Source organism: Pelodiscus sinensis, chromosome 11, assembly GCF_049634645.1.
Source record: "Pelodiscus sinensis isolate JC-2024 chromosome 11, ASM4963464v1, whole genome shotgun sequence".
Lineage (NCBI taxonomy): Eukaryota > Metazoa > Chordata > Testudines > Trionychidae > Pelodiscus > Pelodiscus sinensis.
The window spans coordinates 44,899,739-44,919,738 of record NC_134721.1 but is presented as its reverse complement, the minus strand read 5'-3'; the positions used below and the strand labels follow the sequence as shown (position 1 = coordinate 44,919,738).

Genomic DNA, 20,000 nt, shown 5'->3' with positions numbered 1-20,000 from the left:
ACGGTCTTATTAGCAGTTTTGCTACCACCTGTTGTATGCCCCTCTTGAGACACCTGGAGAACAACCTACCACTGCTTTCTCACAGTTCGGCTACTTCCTGCAGTTCAGCCACACCGAGACGAGGCTGGGCCGCCCGCCCGGGGAGGCTGCAGAAAGGCCTTGCAAAGTGAGAGCGACCAGAGGTTTCTTAGCTATCAACCTCACGTGCACGAAATGCTAAATTCTTCCATCAGCCCCCCCGCCCCCGTTTTAGCTTTTCTGAGCAGCCGCACAGGGTGGCATACAGACCATGATGAGGTCTGCCCCCTGGGGGTTTCAAAGGCCACCCTGATTAGGTTATTTTTAGCTGCTCGGAGGAAAAACCCTCCCCCCAACCCGCCTGCCAAGAACAATTAGGAAAGCCTTGATCTCCTGCTTAAAGAGCACATGCAAACCCGCATCTGCTTCCCGCCAAGTGCCCCGGCAGCCACAGGCTGAAAGCTCTGTGCAGGGGGCGGGGAGGTTTCATCCCTCCCGGCAGGGAGCAGGGGACAACGCAGGACACAACATCCAGGGTGCAGCAAAATCCTAACTCTGAACAGCCGCCCACGGACCTCAGTGTCCTCCTGCCGCAAGCGGGCCCGGGCGGCGGAGCACCTCGCTGCCCTGTGTGCCCGTCAGCTGCCGGCTCAAGACACGGGCCCTTTTCAGGACAGGGGCCGTCTCTCGCTGCCAGCTCCTACGCGTCAGCGACTGCCAGGCCAATGCCACCCGCCCTCGTGTAGACCCTCCGGCCCTGCCCCGCTGCCGCACGCAGCGCTGGATTCCTGGAACAGAGCGATATGGGCCCGCTGACCCAGCCTCCCGACTCTGCCCTCCGCCAACGGCCGGGAGCCGAGGGAGGGGACCTGTCCGCTGTACCAGGCTGCAGCCGAGCGCCAAACTCTTTGCATCGATGCTGAGTTTTCCAGGGAGCCAATGGCGAGATGGTAGAGCTGGGAGCAAGGTGGCTGGAGAGTCCGGTGCCCAGAGACATTCCAGGCGGGGTGCAAAGAGGAACCGGACGCAGGCCAACCAAACCGTAGCTGACTTTGGCGCCCAGCACAGCTCTGCACAGTCTGGGCAAAGGGGTCTACCTGCCTCCGCCTGTAAAGCCAGAGCCACGTGGCCGTCGAGAGCCCCACGCCATGGGTCCCACGCCACGCTCCGGGCTGCTGAGCGGGAGGCCTAACGAGGCTGAACGAAGATGCTGCTCCTAATGGGCAGCGGCAGCGCATGTATCTTGGGGCACTGGGTTTGGGGAAGGAATTAGCATGGCTGGAGCTGAAGATCCTCCCGGGGACATCTCCCCGGCACAGCAAAGCCACGGCCCTGTCGCAGAGCCTGGGCTGGCTGACGTGGGCTCGCCGCCCCGTGGCTGTGGAGCTAAAAACCGCCACCTGGGCGCTGGGTCTCAACCCTGCTGAAGGGGGTGCTGCACGCAGCCCCGGCCCGAGCCTCTGGGGCTACACTGCTATTGGCCTGCGTCCATGGACCCCGGCCCGACGTGTGGCGCTGTGGGTCTCCCTGCAGTGACCCGGCCCAATGCGCGGCGCTGTGGGTCTCTCTGCAGTGATTCGGCCCGACGTGCGGCGCTGTGGGGGGTCTCCCTGCAGTGACCCGGCCCAATGCGCAGCGCTGTAGAGGGTCTCCCCGCAGTCACCCGGCCCGACGCGCGGCGCTGTGGGGGGTCTCCCCGCGGTGACCCGGCCCGACGCGCGGCGCTGTGGGGGGTCTCCCCGCAGTCACCCGGCCCGACGCGCGGCGCTGTGGGGGGTCTCCCCGCAGTCACCCGGCCCGACGCGCGGCGCTGTGGGGGGTCTCCCCGCAGTCACCCGGCCCGACGCGCGGCGCTGTGGGGGGTCTCCCCGCGGTGACCCGGCCCGACGCGCGGCGCTGTGGGGGGTCTCCCCGCAGTCACCCGGCCCGACGTGCGGCGCTGTGGGGGGTCTCCCCGCGGTGACCCGGCCCGACACGCGGCGCTGTGGGGGGTCTCCCCGCGGTGACCCGGCCCGACACGCGGCGCTGTGGGGGGTCTCCCCGCAGTGACCCGGCCCGACGCGCGGCGCTGTGGGTCTCCCTGCGGTGACCCCGGCCCGGAGCTTTGGTGGCCGGATGCCCTGGGAGACTCTCCCTTGGGGGGCTGTGGGGAGGCACCGGAGGGCCGTCACCACTTGCTGGTGTCCTCCCTGCACAGGGGCAGGCCCCAGCAGTGCCAGCCAGCACGGATTCAGGGTGTGACTACGCCGCGCCTCGAGGGGGCTGCGTGGGGATGGCCGGGCGATTTGGGCACAGCTCACATGGGCGTAGGGGCCACGGCGACCGTGCAGACAGATCCCTGGAGATGGAGCCTGCTCCCGAGAGCTCCGCGGCAGAGGCTCTAGACGGACTCTGCACAGACACCCCAGCGCCACAGGGCCCCGCTCACCCCTTGCAAACACTCAGAACGCAGGGAGATGCAAGCGCCACGGCCCAACGACACTGGACTTCGGACGCATCACCACAGGCAGGGCCTGGCGACCCCTTGGGCTGGCCTGTCACCGGAAGGGTCCCTTGCAACGGGACAGTTCAACAACCAGTTCCACCAGGTGCCTCCCTGGGACACCGGGCGCCTCTCCCAGGCCCACAGGGCTCTGTGTAAGCTCGGCCCCGGGTTCTCCCACCGAGCGAGCTTGGTCCCATGAAAGCCTCCCCTGCCGCTCCGATCCGGCAGGCCGGGACCAGCACAGGGCTGGCTTCCCCCCTGGGGGCTTGGCCCCAGGCCCTCACTTCACCCTACCCCGCCTCTGCTCTGCCCCACCCCTTCCTGCCTGCTCCTATGAGCGCTTGTCCCCACTCCTCCCCCTCCCCCCCCAGGGCTGCCTGCACCCCGCAGAACAGCTGATCTGTGGTGGGTGGGAGGCACTGGTGGGCAGGGGAGTGGATCGGAGGGCAGGTGGCAGGGAAAAGGGGGAGCTGGCTGCCAGTGAGTGCAAAGCACCCACTAATTTTTTCAGTGGGTGTCCCCATCGAAGTCAGCACCTAGGATAAGCACGTCCCATGGTCACACACCCTCCGTCTCACGCCATGGCTTGGGCTCTGCCGGCCCCGGGGCGTCAGCGTCTGGCCCCGGGGCGCGCCCGCTGGAGGGGAGTCAGTCGGATCGCCGTGGGGCGCACTGGGGCTCTGCCACGGAGACGGACAGCGAGGTCGGCGCATGCAGAGCCAGCCGGGCCCCTGAAATACCAAGGCGGCTAAGGCAGGGAAGTAGGTAAACACTGGAACTTCCAGCAGGTGCTTAAGGGCTTCCCTGGATCAGGGCCTACGAGAGCTACGTCCAGGGGTTTTCTCCCTTTAAAATGCCCGTAGAAATTCAATGGAAAACAAAGGGATTTAGGGGCCTCACTTCTAATTTTAGGCTCCCAATTCCCTTGAGAAGCTGAGCCTTAGAGCTTTCATTTCCTCCACCCCTTCACACTGCACATCACACCTGCCTCCCTCCCGCAGGGACTGGGAGACCTGGGCTTTGTCCGGCTCCAGCAGTCTGGACGGGCTGCAAACGAGCAGCGCCTGTGCGTGCACACGCTGCCTATTAAGCACGACGCCGTCCCCGCCTCGGAGCGCTGCTCTGTGCGCTGGATCCATTTTCCAATGCCAAGCACGTGTGAAATGAACAGCGGCCAGAGCTGACTGCAGGGTGGGCGGTGCCCACGGGGTAGAAGTGGCTCCAGATGCGCCCAACTCCCACCCACCCGCAGCTCCCCCCCGCCCCGCCCCCCGCCCCGCTCACCAAGGCCGTCGGCGGACGTCGTACAGGTCGATCTTGTTGGGCGCTCTCCAGGGGGTGGCTGCAAGGGAAGCAGAGAGAGGTGACCACTGACGGGGTGGAGGGAGGGGCAGGGTCAGCCCTGGAGACAGAGCCGGGGGGAGCAACCCAGTGGGTCTCAACCTGTGGATCCTTGTGAGCCGCATCCACACAACACATGTAGGGGTGCCAGGCTCCTGCCCCTGACCCGGGCCCAGCCCCCAGCGTAGCCCTCGGGTGCCAGGCTCCTGCCCTGCCCTGGGCGTGGCCCAGCCCCCAGTATGGTCCTCGGGTGCCAGACTCCAGCCCCTGCCCTGGGTTCAGCCCAGCCCCTAGAGGCACCCTCGGGTAACAGGCTCCTGTCCTGCCCCAGGCGTGGCCCAGCCCCCGGCAGGGTGTCTACGGCGGCTCAGGCCAGGCTGCCGTGTTTCCCTCCCCCAGGAAGCGCATGCGGCTGGCGCGCCAGACCTGGGTAGTAGCGGGTCACCCCCGTGGCGCTGCCGAAGACCTGCCAGAGCAGAGCTGGGTCTTCCTTCCGGTTCTCGATGAACACGTCCTCCAGGGCCTCTGTCCAGTTCAGCTCGTTCAGGATGACGGTGGCTGCAGGGGAAAGCGCACAGCCCGGCTGAGCAGGGTGCGCGGGGCCGAGGGAGGCGGCCTCGCTCACGCCGCACCCTCCCCCGCCAGGGGCTGGCTGGGATCACGGCGGGCACCGTCCCCCCAGCGAGCGAGGGGCTCGGCAGCCCTGCTCTGCCGCGGATCTGCCAAGGGGACGCAGCATCCATGCCCGCGGAAGCAGCGCAGTCCAGTGGGTAGAGCACTCGCCCGGGATGCGGGAGACCACTTAACTGCCCCTGATCTGCTGGATGTCCCGGAGCGTCACTCCCTCCCTGCTCCTGTTTCCCTGCTTGCCCTTTGCCCGTCCTGTCTGCTTAGGCTGCAAGTCCCAGGCTGCCAAAGGGATTTGGGATCTCAAGAAGCTACCTTGGGGGAGGGGCCGTGTCTCAGCGCCCAGCACAGCGGCTGATCTCCGCTGAGGGTACCATGCGAGGAAGGGCTCTGAGAGGTGCTAAGGGGTTGTATGTGGCCCCAGCCGGCAGCTGCAGGGCGAGGGCTTTCCCGAGCGCCCAGGGACAGCTCCGCCGGGGTTAGGCCGGGGGCGGCTGGCTGAGGGGTGCATGGGTAAGGGATACCCGCACCAGACACCCTCGCAGCCTCAAGCCAAGCCTGGCAAAGCTGGGAAGCCTGGGTGCGCAGGCAGAGCCTGCTCCTGAAACACCTTCAGCAGCACGCGATGGGCGCTAGCGTCAAGTGATGAGACCAACCGCCACTGGTCCTGCCAGCTGCGGTTTCACAGAACTGAAGACTCATTTACGGTGTAAAATGCCTTCTCCTTAGTCATCGTACTTTGGTGCCCCGCTCCCCCTGCCCAAAAAAGGGAAGCCTCCCTTTCCCCAACAACCCTGGGACACTCCAGTGGGAAAAACCTGTGACCAGAACACTAAAGTGACACAGCTAAGCACTGAGAAACCAGGGAAGGCCAAAGGTTAGGTCAGACATGTAACCTTAACTCTGCCCCCCCTGCAGGCACAAATTGTGACACAGTGTCTTCCTACAGGGTCCCACGGCATTTCTCTTAGGGCACGTCTACACTAGGAAATTATTTCGAAATAACTAACACTGATTTAATAACCCTCGAAATAATAAAATCAAAATAGAGCGACCTCACTACGGAGGAGCCTCGCAATGAGTCCGAGGCAGGCTCCGTTATTGGGGTCACGCCCCCTCGATGGAGCGCCCCAAGAAGCACCGGGGAGTAATTCCTTCGAATGACTCTGGGGAGGAGCTATTTCGAAATAGCAGCAGCGGAGCGTCCACACTGTCGCGATTTCAAAACAGAAGCGTTATTCCCGAGGAAAGCAGGAGGGCAGATTTCGAAATCAGGGGCTTGGTTGTGTGGACGCGCCGCTTCTTATTTCGGAATAAGGGGGCGATTTCGAAATAACTCCCTAGCGCAGACCAGGGTGAACACTGCAAGCCAGAGAGCTCCGCAAACTGTGGAGAGCCCCGGGCAGCAGCTCCTTGTGCTCCGCGCTGCTCCGGGTTTCTTAAGGTTGCAGAGGGAAAAAAGGCAGGATGCGTTGCATTACACAAGCACTAGCCCGTGCCCAGACGAATGGATTCAGTTCTCAGAGGTTCCTCCCACATCGGGTGCTCTTGTAAGCGAGCGCCCTCCCCTTGAAGCCTCAGGGCACACAGCCCACCAGCCACCAGATGAATCACGCTGCAAAGGGCTGGGGGCGCAAGAAGCAGGAACACACAAATTAAGGCCGTGTCCCAGCTTTGGGCCTCTGTCTACTAGGGATGATCAATTGCGATTCACTGGCTAATCCAACAGCTGATGCAATTCGAAGGCGAAAGCTGCGGGGAGCACGGGGCCAGCCGGGTCCGCTGGCCCCCTGCGGCGTTTCAAAGCGGCCGTGCCACATGGAGTCTCCAGCGGACCCTGGGCTCCACGCCGTGCTGCTGCTTTGAAGCGCCCCCCATTCTCCCCATCCCCTGCTGCTTCTTTCTGATAGAGGCAGCAAGTGGGGGCGAAGCGACTAGTCGTTCACATCCCTACTGTCTATCCAGGAAAGGGGCCACCTATTGGCCCTTGAGAATGAGCCTCTGCTGGGGCCATGAAGAAAAACACCTCCATGAGAACATCAGAACGGCCAGGCGGGGTCAGATCGAAGGTCCCTCCAGCCCAGTGTCCTGTCTGCCCACAGTGGCCAGCGTCAGGTGCCCCAGAAGGAGGGAACACAACAGGGAATCCTCACGTGATCCCTCCCATCTCCCACTTCCAGACAAACAGAGGCTAGGGACGCCATCCCTACCCATCCACCTCCCCCGTCAATGTCATTGGTCTTATGAAGTGAATTGCTCTGGGGCAGTGTTTCTTAAACTGTGTGCCGTGGCACACCAGTGTGCCGTGAAGCAGTCAGGTGTGCCATGGAGAACAGAATTCAAAATGGCCACCCTTAAAGGGGCAGGCGACCTTTTTTTTTTTTTTGCTCACTAACTCCCCCCTCCCCTCCGACCCTTTTCCCCCTGACTTTTTTTTTAAAAAACAAAAAATCCTTGGTGTTCCTCATAAAAAAAAATTACGGTTTGGTGTTCCTGGGTCTTAAAAAGTTTAAGAAACACTGCTCTGGGGGGATCGTTCTGGCTGGTCCGAGCTCAGGCTGCAGCGGGGTGGCTGGGCACAGACTAGGCCAACAGACAATACTATAAACCCCCGTCTCTGATCTCTGCTCTGCTTTTTATGGTGCAAACCCTTCGTCACAGTAGGAGTCATTGCTGCGAAGGTCTTGAAAACACAGACTTAAGGGCCCTTCACGCCGGCGGAAGTCAACGGCAGCTCAGCACCCCTGGAAACCGGGGCTTAGCTTCCGTCAGGTCAACAGCTAAACGGAAGTGCTTGTGCCTCGGTTTCCCGCATCTATAAAATGGGGTTAATAATGGAGTGCAGTAAGAATAACACCTGTGAGAGGATCAGAGATGAAGGTGACGGACACTATAATGAAGCCTATTAATTAACCAATCGACTAAATAAATCATAGACGAGCCTTTCATTTTTAACTCCACTGACATATTTCCTTCATAAGAGAGAAAAACAACCTTTTTGCAGGAGGTATTTAATTGCAGTTAATTGAGGGACACGGCAGCCCCACAGACACATGGTCTCATTCACTCCCTCTCATGCATGCCCCCCCAAAGCAAACCTGTACATGCCACGCCGTGCGCCTCCCAACGCAGGCCGGGGCTGCGCTGCGTATGCACAGGCGCTGGCAGACGGCATGGGACCTCTCTGTGGGCCTGCTGCCCTGCCCAAGGAACTGACAGGCACTTACAATGGGAACCCGGAGCCAGAAATAAGACCCGATTCATCCGAATCCAAGAACTGAGTCACGCAAGGAAAATCAGAGACTCCCAACCTCGTCCATTAGACAGAGGACTAAGCAGGTACCCCGGGCGCCATACAATCCTCTGCGCCCCCCCCCATCTCCAAAGGCCTCCTTGTCGGCCCCTCCCGCCTGGTAGCCAATCAATGGCCAGCGCACGCTCTGTGGCTCCACATCAGCAAGGGGCAGGAATGTGCTCTCCGTATTGATCCCCTTCAGCGGATACAATAAAGAGCGGAGAGGAGAAAACAACAATTCATCTCTCTGGAGTCTCCAGCAGCCTCTATCCTGGCACCCCGCCGGGGCGGACACTGTGCCCTGCAAATCTTTCCTGAACAGCACCGCCTCAAAACCAGCATCTTCTTCTATTAGTGAAAAGCAACACGTCTCACCCAGCTCTGCACTGAAGGGGCTGGGCCTGGCGTAGCTGGGACTCCCCGCCCCCCCGCCACAGCCAGCCCCCTGCCCCTTCCCACAGCACCCCTTGCTGGGAGAGGCTGAGGCTGGAGTAGCTGGGAACTCCCCCACCCCCACAGCCAGAGCCCTGCCCCTCCCCACAGTGCCCCCTGCTGGGAGAGGCTGGGGCTGGCGTAGCTGGGACTCCCCCCACACAGCCAGTGCCCTGCCCCACCCCACAGTGCCCCCTGCTGGGAGAGGCTGGGGCTGGCATAGCTGGGACTCCCCCCACACAGCCAGTGCCCTGCCCCACCCCACAGCGACCCCTGCTGGGAGAGGCTGGGTCTGGCATAGCTGGGACTCCCCCCACACAGCACCCCCTGCTGGGAGAGGCTGGGGTGGAGTAGCTGGGAGAACCTGACTCCACAGAAAGAAAGAAATGTCTCTAACAGAAAGTTAGAGTCCCACGGTTACGGCCTCGCTCGTCAGAAAACGCAGAGGTCACAGCTGCACGCCTCGCCTTTTGGCTGCCCCCTTGTGCACTTGCCAAGCCGTTTTTCATGACACTAACAAGCCCCATTTGTCAGAGCCCAGCCTGTACCGGAGAGCGTGTCTACATCGTCGGCTCACACTTGCAACATGGGGTAAGGCTCTGTTATTAATGTCACTGACCTAGGCCCCGAGACTCTTCATATTGATTTAGGGCCGAATCCCGCGTCGGTTCTTAGTCTCCTCTATACAACCTAGTCCCTTCTCACTAATGGCTGGAGCTAAAGAGATTTTTCTTTGCCAGGCCCTATACCAGGAAGAGGATGTTTTTTTCCTGCTGCAGACAGATATTTATGTCCGCAGAAGGAAAACCCCAGTAATTTATGATGTCAGTATCTCAGATGCCATTTCTCAGCGAGCTGCACATACGGAGCCGTGTTATCAGGGCATGTCACATGATTTCTTGTTACACTGTGCCAATGGCTGTATTTTTTCACGGGGGAAAAAAAACCAAACCGCGGCGATGCTGGGGAAATGGCAGCTTTCATGGGAGCGGTTATGTTTGAAAACCCTTTCGTTTCATCGCCTGCCTCAACCGACACAGTTTGACATGGTACCTAAGATAGCTCAGTACACACAAGACCTTGCAAAAGAAACAAGGACTCTCAATGCACTGCTAGCGTCTTGATTTTAGAGGTTTGCGCATCTGTCTGTGAGCCAGTCTGTCCGAACGGCTGTCTGCAAATCCGTTCGTTCAAGAACTCCTCCTAAACGGTAAGAGCGAGGACCGCCAAATTCGGTAGGCAGCTTCCTCTGATCCTAACTTAAAGCAAGGACAGAGTTCGGTTGTACCGGGACAATGGGATGTGCCTGGAATTGGACTGTTTTCCACAACATGGAAAGGGAGGGGCACAGAGAGGAGGGACACACTCCTCTCAGTCACCACTGGCGACAGCCGCGCTGCCAAGAAGCGGCCAGCTGGGGATGGGGTTCTGCCATCTTGCCTACCATGGGCCTGGGTAAGTGGCCTCCCTGCCTCAAACCCCTCCCCCAGACTAGGGGGGATCAGATGGGGTCTCATTTAGTTGTTACCACGCCAGAGAGATCTTGGAGTCATTGTGGAGAGTTCTCTGAAAACATCCACTCCGTGGGCAGCGGCAGGCAAAAAAGCAAACCGATTGTTGGGAATCATTAAGAAAGGGAGAGAGAGTAAGACAGAAAATATCGTATTGCCACCACGTAAATCCATGGCACACCCACATCTTGAATACTGCATACAGATGTGGTCGCCCCATCTAAAAATGACATATTGGAACTGGAAAAGGTTTAGAAAAGGGCACCTGAAATGATTAGCGATATGAAACAGCTTCCATTCAATGAGCAATTAACAGGACTGTGACTTTTCAGCTTGGAAAAGAGACGAGACTAAGGGGGGCATGAGAGAGGTCTACAGAATCATGACTGGTGAGGAGAAAGTGAATAAGGAAGTGTTATTTATTCCCTCTCATAACACAAGAAGGAGGGGGCACCAAATGAAATTAATAGGCAGCAGGCTTAAAACAAACAAAAGGAAGTATTTCGTCCTATAATGCGTGGTCAATCTGTGGAACTCCTTGCCAGAGGATGTGAATGCCAAGAATATTACAGGATTCAAAAAAGAATTAGGTAAGTTCACGGAGGACAGATCCATCAATGGCTTTAGCCAGGATAGGCAGGGATGGAGTTCTTAGCCTATACTGGGGATAGGCAGGATGGAGTTCTTAGCCTATACTGGGGATAGGCAGGGATGGAGTTCTTAGTCTATACTGGGGATAGGCAGGGATCGAGTTCTTAGCCTATACTGGGGATAGGCAGGGATGGAGTTCTTAGCCTATACTGGGGATAGGCAGGGATGGAGTTCTTAGCCTATACTGGGGATAGGCAGGGATGGAGTTCTTAGCCTATACTGGGGATAGGCAGGATGGAGTTCTTAGCCTATACTGGGGATAGGCAGGATGGAGTTCTTAGCCTATACTGGGGATAGGCAGGGATGGAGTTCTTAGCCTATACTGGGGATAGGCAGGATGGAGTTCTTAGCCTATACTGGGGATAGGCAGGGATGGAGTTCTTAGCCTATACTGGGGATAGGCAGGGATGGAGTTCTTAGCCTATACTGGGGATAGGCAGGGATGGAGTTCTTAGCCTATACTGGGGATAGGCAGGGATGGAGTTCTTAGCCTATACTGGGGATAGGCAGGGATGGAGTTCTTAGCCTATACTGGGGATAGGCAGGATGGAGTTCTTAGCCTATACTGGGGATAGGCAGGATGGAGTTCTTAGCCTATACTGGGGATAGGCAGGGATGGAGTTCTTAGCCTATACTGGGGATAGGCAGGGATGGAGTTCTTAGCCTATACTGGGGATAGGCAGGGATGGAGTTCTTAGCCTATACTGGGGATAGGCAGGATGGAGTTCTTAGCCTATACTGGGGATAGGCAGGATGGAGTTCTTAGCCTATACTGGGGATAGGCAGGGATGGAGTTCTTAGCCTATACTGGGGATAGGCAGGGATGGAGTTCTTAGCCTATACTGGGGATAGGCAGGGATGGAGTTCTTAGCCTATACTGGGGATAGGCAGGGATGGAGTTCTTAGCCTATATTGGTCAGAAGCTGGGAATGGGCAACAGGGGAGGGGTCAACTTGATGATTCCTGTTCACTCCCTCTGGGGCACCTGGTATTGGCCCGTCGGCAGACAGGACAGTGAGTCGGATGGCCCTTTGGTCTGACCCAGCGTGTCCATTCTTACCCGACTTCCCTTTGGAAAGCGCTTTGAGATGTGCTTAGGGTTCAACCCCCACCCAAACTCCCCGACCTCTCCCACTGACTGTTCGTCTGAATGGAACCAGCCCTGCAGGGCTTGGAATTCTGGCTAATGGCTTGGGACAAAGGGCAGCAGCTATAGCTATATGCTTAGCAAGGAGCCGCCAAGCAACATGTCCCCACGCATGCACGAGGCCTGCTTTTCAGGGGACGAACACAACGTTACGTTCTAAGGCATTTCCGAGAGAGGGCAACTCCTCTCCCAAACGTCAGGCACCCACCCCCCTGCTGCAGAGAAGCTCCAAAAGAGACCGCAGAGGGTTTGGGTTTGGGATGGCGGAGGCATTGGTCTGCTTTCTACCCTCTCAAGAACGGATGGACAGGTTTTGCTCACACTTTAAGCGAACTACGAGCCATTGTGGGCTTGGGGCACGGCTGGAAAATTCCAAGCCGGAGGGAGAGGATTTCAGAAAACTGTCTGTCCCTAAACACAGAGACTTGGGATAGAAACGGTCACGTAGCCTTAAGTCCCAGGAGTCATTCCAAGGCTCTCCAGCACCTGCCCGTGTTCCCCAGACTCCCTGGCCGAAGCGCCATGCCGGTGAGGGGCTGGGATCGTGTCCCTTGGAAACGCTTCTCGGTGCCGCAGCCACTCGCAAGGCCCACGCTGAGCGGATGGGGCAGAAATCTTGCCTGGCTCTATTGCAGCAGATCCCCAGGGTCAGCGCATCATCTGTGGGCTGAGCTTCGTTCCCCCACCCTGCTCTGCCCAAACGGCTCCTTCGCCCTTCAAGGGCCGCTGGGTCGGGCCGCTTTGTGCTGTGTGCAACGAAGCCGCTGTCACTGCAGCAGCGCTGCTCCTCTGCTACCCCCGGCTGGAACCGGGGGGTGGGTGGGCAGAGAGCCTCACCCTGCCGGCCGAGGGGATTGCCCCAGGCGAGGGGCTCAGAGATGTCCCTTTCGCTCTGTTGTCCCACCCTAGGACTCTCCGCTGGAGCCCCCTGTCTCTTATCCATGGGATTGAAGTAGGGGACTCAAATCCGCCCCCATGCCGATATGTGAGGCCACTGTCCTTCCCCAGCATCAGGCCCTGCCAGAAGCCTTCCCCACGGCCACTGCCAGGCCACGCCCCTCTGGCAAGCAATCAGGGATTTAATTAAAAGCGCCACAGTAAATAAAAAACACGGGAAATGCAATTTGTGTGTGTAGTGGCGGGTGACTGCGGAGGGTGTTTCGTTCTGCGTATTAATTAACGCGCCCGCCGACGAGCCTGCCCCTCTGATACTGAAGTGCCGGCATGGGGCAGGGCCCCGCTTGCGCCCCTCAATCCCGTTCCCTGCTCCCCGCCAGCCGAGCACCTCTGACCCCCCTGGGAGCAGGGAACGGGGTTGAGGGGCGCAAGTGGGGCCCTGCTGCTGCGCCTTGCCCCCTAAACGCCCACTGAGAACCACTGATCGGGGAAGAGGGAGGCTGCTGTCGCCTCCTTGTCCGTCTCTGAAACGGGCAGCTGCCACCTGGCCCTCCCGGGGCTGGCTAGGTACAGCCAGGATCACAGGCAGACCTCACGCCCGCTCAGACCTGGGAGGCAGCTCACAACACCCCCATTTGTAGAGGGCCAGCGGGAGGCAGGGATCCATAGGGCAGTCCTGCGGCCCAAGATGGAAAAGCCGTTGCCCACTGCAGCTGGAGAGGGCCTGCCCGGTACTGCTGCCCCCCCAACTTCCGGACGGATTGAACCCTGGTGCTCAGCAGGTCGTTGCAGTGGGAACAGACTCGGCCCCTGCCCAGAGTGCAATCCGGCCCTGGGGGAGAGAGCAGCCGCGTGGTCCTGGAGGGGAGGGAGCGCCCAGAGCCTCGCAGGGGGTGAAGCCTGGGCAGGGGCAGGCTGGGAGGAAGCAGTAAGACTAAGTCAGAAGCAAAATCTGTCTGTTCCTCTCTGTTCGGTTTCCTAGCCTGCCCCTGCAGCCTCCTCCCCGGTGCCCTGCGACAGGCCGTCAGATCCAGCTGGAGCTCCCTGCACGCTCCCCCCCGATCCCGCTCAGACCGGCCTGGGCCCCCCCGGAAGCTTCCGCTTGGCTCCCACCCGCCTGGCTCCATGGTGGCAGGGCCAGGCGGGTCCCAGCACACAGGCCCAGGGCTGCACCCGCTGAGCTGAACGCGCGAGACACGGGGGGCTTGCATGGGGGGGCTAACACGCCCAAGGGGCTCCTGCCCTGCTTTCCAAGGCGGCGAGCATCTGTGGCCCCCGGATGCCAAAGGGACGGGCTGCTGAAAATCAGCCTGTTGGTGGCCCAGTTCCTTAGACGGCTTGTGGCATGTAGGCTCCTAAGTCACCTAGGCCCAGATTTCCCAAGGGTTTCCAATGCCCAGTCGCCAGGGCACGCTCTGTGGCATGGCTGCTTGACATCCTGCCTGGGTCTCGGTCCGGGTTCGGGGGGGGCAGCCCGCATCAAAAGGCCTGGGGGCCGGATCTGGCCCAGGGGCTGGGTGTGGCCCACCCCTGTGGAGGGAGTCCCAGTGCATAAAGGAGGCAGCTCGCTACTGCAGGAGCCAAACCGCTCGTCTCTCTTCCTCAGCCCGTCTGGCCGCTCTCGCCTTGCCGCCCAGCGGTTACCCGGCCTCAGAGACTCCCCTTCTGATCCCCTCCCCACGCCTCAAGGGCAGAATCCTCTCCCGCCCCCGCTGCTCCGGCCACATCACGCCCGGCGCCCGGCCCCCAGCCCCCGGCCCCGTCCGCAGCACAGCCCTCTTCCTGAAGGGCTGCGTGGCTCGGCGTAGGAACGCCCAGCAGAGGGCACCCGAAGACCCTCACTCGCCTCTCTCCCGGCACTCACAGGTTGCTTCTCCCGCTGCCAGGCCATGGAAACCGAGGCCCTGCCAGGATCCGTCTCGTCCCTCCCCTGCAGCATCCGGCCTGGGAGCGGTCCCCTCGCCGGCTAGTGCGCCCTGCTCAGCCTGCATTTCAAAGGCTGTTTCCCTTGGGGCGATGCACAGCCCGGCAGAACGATCTCCAGAGTCCAGCTAAGTCCTCTCTCCCCTGGCTGGCGTCGGTGCCCATCCCACACCTCCAGCCTGCTCTGCCCACGCCCCGGCTTTGCTTCTGCGCTGCCCAGCCCTGGCGGCCCCAGTCTGCCCGCACAGGGCTGTGCTCCCGGCAGTCTCAGCTTTGTGCCCGGCTGGTCTCTGCCCTGGCCCGCAGGCGACTCAGAGCCCGTGCCAGCTCCCCAGAGTGGTGTGGGGGTTGCTGCAGAAGTTTGTATGTCAGGACGGCCTAAGGCCAGACGGCCTGGAGCCCTTTCAGCTCCTGGAAGGACGGGGAGCCACCACCAAAAGCAGCAGGATGCCCCCAAAGGCAGGGTGGATACTACCCACCCCCAAAGAGAAGGGCCCAAGGTTTGCTCCGGGGCAGGACTCCGGTAACCCTCCCCTGCAACTGCCGTGGCCTTTGGACCCTCCGTCCCCCTATAACGTTAACAGCCTCGGGGGCTCTCGGCCCAAGCGAGCCCCCGCCCCAGAGTTCCTGGCCTCCTGCTCTGTGCTGCAGAGACGGGCCGCTGCCTGGGCTCCCAAGACCTCTTCCCTCCTGCCCTGCTCCCTGCCGGGGCCCCGCCCGACTCCAGCACACGCAGCTCGGCTCCTTTCGGAAACGGCTCTTTCCAAAGAGGCCACCCTGCCCTCGCTCCCGGCCCCCGCCCGCCATCCCCTCCCGGCCAGGATTCCTCCCAACAGGCCTCAGGGCCCCGGAGTGTGTGACTCTCCAGCCTGGGGGTTGGAGGGGCTTTGGCCGGGCCGGAAGAGCGGGGGGTTGGAAATCAGGAATATTTCATCCCCCTCCGCCCCCGATCTCATGATTCGCTTCATTAGCTGCTCAGCCCAGGCGAGCTGGGTAATAAAACTAATTGTGATTTCTAGCCCGCTGGTGCCGATGCTGGTGAAATTGTTCTGCTCTGTGCTCTGGCGGCCGGACGTGCCCACGGAGCGGCACCGGGTAGATAGTGCCGGGGACGGGAGCGAGGCTCCGATCGCGGGAGATGTGGCGATTCGGGAGCCGCGGACTCCTAGGCTGGGAGGGGAAGCGCGGGCGCAGGGAGTCTGGTCGGCTCCCCCCAGGGCGTGCTAGCTCCGTCTCCCCAGGGCGTGCTAGCTCCGTCCCCCCAGGGCGTGCTAGCTCCGTCTCCCCAGGGCGTGCTAGCTACGTGGGGCCCGCGGCAGGGGAGGGGTGGCTCCGTCCTGCCCACACATACAGATGCAATGCTCCCACAGACACAACTCGGCCGGCAGGGCTGTCAGCAGTGGGGAGCCGGAGAGCCCCTGAGCCTTTGGCGCTGGGCTGGGATGTGTGACGGCATCAGCCCGGTCCGGGAGAAACTCTCCCAACTCTCCGGCGGGGGGCGCTGCCCAGCTGGCGTCAGCAGGGGAGAGTCTCCGTGCAGGAGTGCGGCTTGCAGAGGGAGCAGAGACACCCAGGGGCCTCCCGAGGGCCAGCTCCCCCATCACAGGGGGTGGAGGGGAGAACCCCCCGGGCCAAGAGACCAGGAGGGTTTGGGGCAGTGCTGCTCCCTGGCGCTGTGACGCCTGGAGGCAGAGGGGCCCCCCAGGTTGGGGAGGTAAAAAGCCAATACAAATTCTGTCAGTTACCCGGTTAACCGCTCCTAGGGCTGCCGGCTCTTGGCCCCATGGGGCTGCCGGCCCTGCGCCATGCAGAGTTTAACCCTTAACTGGTGAAGCTCTTTCAGCCCTAGGGAGCTTTGGGGCCCAGGAAAGGCGCACACTAGGTTTTCCACAGGCCATGCCGTCGGATTGCACGGACGGGCTGTCCACGCAGGACTCAGAAGCTCTGCGTTTCCATCCGCCCGGCCAGCCCCGACTCCGGCTGTCCCAGGCTGTGCGTTATTTCTGCACGGCCAGCCCCGGAGAGGAGAGCTCGCCGAGCGTGGCTCTTGCAGCCACCCTCCTTCCCTGCCTCCGGATCTTTACGTCCAGACCCGGTGTGTGCGTGTCTGTAAAAGACATGCCCTGGCTCCATCAGGACTTGTGGGCAGGGATTTCCAGGGGGTGCTCTCTGCCTTGCCACGGGGCCCGCCCAGGTGACAGGCCAGTGCTAGAAGCGGAGGAGAGCGGCACTCACAGCCCTTGTAGATGTCCGTAGGGATCTGCACGGCCGCGTAGGAATAGTTAACCTTGGTTTTGAAGTTCAAGTCTTCGGTGAACTCCAGCTTCAAGGAGTTAGACTTCTCCCGCTCCAGCTCTTCTCCCTCGGGGTCGTCCTGGGGAGCGAACAGAACACAGCGGGTCAGCGGGCAGGGCGAGTGGCGGCCGCGCTCAGCCCAGGCTCAGCAAGATCCCCCGGCGGCCAGACCCACACCGCACCCCGGCACAAGGCACATGAAGGGACTCGTGCCTGTTGGCAGGGGAACTGCAACCTACGGGACCGGCGCATGGCCTGGCCACCAGCCAGCCACCGCCACTGCATGCACACGGGCACCTGGCGAGCCCGGCTCCAGCGTGGCGATTAGGCGGAACCTCTCCCTGCCCACCAGGAGGCCCAGGCCCAACGAGCTCGGCAAGAGCATTCGAGGCAGAGAAACTCGTGGCACCACAGACAAGGCTGGTGGCAGGTTCAGCTCCGGGTGGGGTGCTACCCTCCAGGGCTGGCCCCAGGTGGTGTGCGCCAATCCCTACAGTGCCCCCTGCTGGGAGAAGTCAGGGCTGGCGTTCCCCCCCCCGGTGCTGTTCCCTACAGTGCCCCCTGCTGGGAGAAGTCAGGGCTGGCGTCCCCCCCCCCCCCGGTGCTGTTCCCTACAGTGCCCCCTGCTGGGAGAAGTCAGGGCTGGCGTTCCCCCCCCCCCCCCCCCGGTGCTGTTCCCTACAGTGCCCCCTGCTGGGAGAAGTCAGGGCTGGCGTCCCCCCCCCCCCGGTGCTGTTCCCTACAGTGCCCCCTGCTGGGAGAAGTCAGGGCTGGCGTCCCCGCTGCCGTTCCCTACAACGCCCCCTGCTGGGAGAAGTCAGGGCTGGCGTTCCCCCCCCGGTGCTGTTCCCTACAGTGCCCCCTGCTGGGAGAAGTCAGGGCTGGCGCTCCCTGCCCCCCCTCCCCTCGTGCCATTCCCTACAACGCCCCCTGCTGGGACAGGCCGGGAGTGGAGAAACAGCTCCCGGCAGACGATTCCCCTCCCTCCCAGCCGCAGTGAGGCAGCAGCAGGCGGCTCTCTCCAGCCTCCCCAGTAACCCAGCACTGAGCTGGGAGCGTCGGGTATCCGGCCGCGCAGGCAGAGCTGCGGAGGGGAGCCAGCTGTGTGCGAGCACAAGCCGGTTCCTGGCTCGAGCCCCAGCTCCGAGTCACCTTGCCTCTCTGTTTCCAGTGGCACGGCAGGTATTAAATCAGACAAACCCCCCCCCCCTGGAAATCAATTAGCAGCAAAAGGCGACTATCAAAGAACAAATTAAAACGGAGTGCGGCTTAGCGCTCTGTCAATAAGCAATGCAAACAATATTTAATTATGGCAAATTCCCCTCTGCTGGCGCCGGAACACGCTGGCTCTTTCGCACTCCACCTCCCGCTCCCCTGCCGCGGCTGACGGCCGGAGCCTTGGCAAGGAGACTGGATGCAGGGGCCTGTTGTTGAGGAGGAGATTTCGCCTGGTTAAGAGGCCAATGTTCTCCAGCCCAGCCTGTGCGGGCGGGTCGGGGTCTCCGGAGAGCTCGGTGGGTGCAGGGAGGGGCGAGGAGGGCTGCAGATCTCGCCGCAACGGCCAGCAAGGGGCAAGGAGGCTGCTCCAGGCGACTGCTCCCCTTCCAGCAGGGCCCCGAAAATACGCCCCTGCCCCCGTGGAGCTGGAGCCAGGGAATGGCCCTTTCTCCCCAGTTAGTCCCGGCAGGCATGGGGTGTGATGTAACCGACCGAGCGGATCAGAGACATGTCCCAGGCCATCTGCTCCCCGGGCTGCCCCAGGGGAAGGGGTGTGGCCGGAAAGGGCCCCAGGGCTCTCGAGGGCAGGAACTCTCAGCTTTCCCCAAAGGTGGACACAATCAGGTGACTGTCCCCCTTTCCTCCCCCCGCAGCTCCTGCCATGGTCCCCGTGGAAAAGCAGTGCTAGCAAATGGCTGTGCGGGGCTGCCAGGCAGGGCAGATCAGTCAGTTTCCGGGGGGAGGCGGTGGAAGGCCCAGCCCAGCCCAGCCCAGCCCAGCCCAGAGATCTTAGTGGAAGGCCCAGCCCTCCCTGGGCCTAGCATATCACTAGGAGTGTGATGCCTAGAGTGGGGGCGGGGAGTTGGTTGGGGGCCCGCTGACCCACAGCAAAATCAGTCGGGGGCTGCACACACGTGAGAAGCCAAAAACCCCAACCCCTCACTGCCATGGCCCCTGGCCGAGAAGGAGAAAGACCCTCCCCACGTTCCCCTCACGCCCCAGAGCCTGGGGCCAGGCCAGTAGATTCTGTGGGCTGCAGCCCCATGGGGGAATGGCGTGTGTGTGTGGCACCCGCGCAGGCTCCCCAATGCTGGGGGGGAACGCTGAGCCTTGGAGGCTGGATCCAGGCAAGCTGGGGGCCACATCCGGCCCCTGGGCCTAACCCTTTCCCCAGCTCAGCTTCTCAAGGGCTGCTCTTCTTCGGTGCACCCCCATGTGCCACCCAAAGCCTTCAAGCAGGCAGGAGCCGGAGCTGCTTGGAAGGGCTGGGCCCAGCCTCCAGCCCCTCCCACAAAGCACCACCGGCCCGTGGAAACACAGGCTAAAGGCAAGAGAAGCCAGAGGGGCTCCCGAGTGAATTCTCCAAAAGCAGCTCCTGCTCCCGGACTGAAGCAAGGCGCGCTCAGCCCCTAAGCGACGGGCTGGCTGCAGGAGCCGGGACCGTCCTGGGAAAACGGAGAGAGCAGGCACGGGCGCTGCTGCAGCAGGGCTGCCAGTCTGATCCCTGCCCTCCTTGGGAAGGGCAGGTGAGTGTGTGGAAGGAAGATCAACCCCCCCCGCCCCTTGGGACATGGCAGAAAGGGGCACGAGCTCCCAGCTGACACACCGAGCCAGCTGGAAACCCCCCCAGTCGTTTCTCCCCACTCACCGGCCACGCCGGGATCAGTCTTTACTTCATGTCCCCCTGTGGCTTTGTGCGCAAAAGGAAACATTTCCATTTTGCTGGAACCACCCCAGGCCTCTCCCTAGCAGGGCTAGGCAGGCAGAAGGGTCCGCAGACCCCTCGCTCCTTCCTGTGCCAATCACCCGGGGAGCCTCCCCTTTGCCACGCTCCTGGTGACCGGCCATGCCCAAGGAAGGCCTGAGAGCTCAGGGGCAGTCTTGAGGTCTCCCCTTCCTTGCTGGGATGTGGCTCAGGGCCCTTTGCTAGTTGGGCTTTTTCACTAGCTCCTGCCCTTGCCAGCTGGACGCCAGCGGTGTGAGCTTCCTCCCGCAGTGCCAGCTATGGCAATGGCAGTCCCAGCCCCACTAGCCGCACCCTGGTTATCGTGGCGTAAGAGGGAAGGGCCTCTCATGGATCGGTAACTGGCTGAAAGGCAGGAGACAAAGGGCAGGAAGAAATGGTCAGTTTTCAGCATGGAGAGAGGTAACTAGTGGGGT

At 61.5% G+C, this 20,000-nt stretch overlaps 1 protein-coding gene across 2 annotated transcripts in view; it reads right to left on the bottom strand.

Annotated features, from left to right (window-relative positions):
• CACNA2D2 (calcium voltage-gated channel auxiliary subunit alpha2delta 2) overlaps positions 1–20,000 on the bottom strand; it is a 425,783-nt gene that overhangs the window by 70,453 nt on the left and 335,330 nt on the right. For both annotated transcript variants that reach the window (XM_075939506.1, XM_075939507.1), the window contains exons 6-8: positions 16,563–16,701; positions 4,271–4,402; positions 3,788–3,845 (exon numbers count right to left, since the gene is read on the bottom strand). In XM_075939506.1, coding sequence (XP_075795621.1) covers positions 3,788–3,845; positions 4,271–4,402; positions 16,563–16,701 — 329 coding nt within the window. The remainder of the gene's footprint in view (positions 1–3,787; positions 3,846–4,270; positions 4,403–16,562; positions 16,702–20,000) is intronic.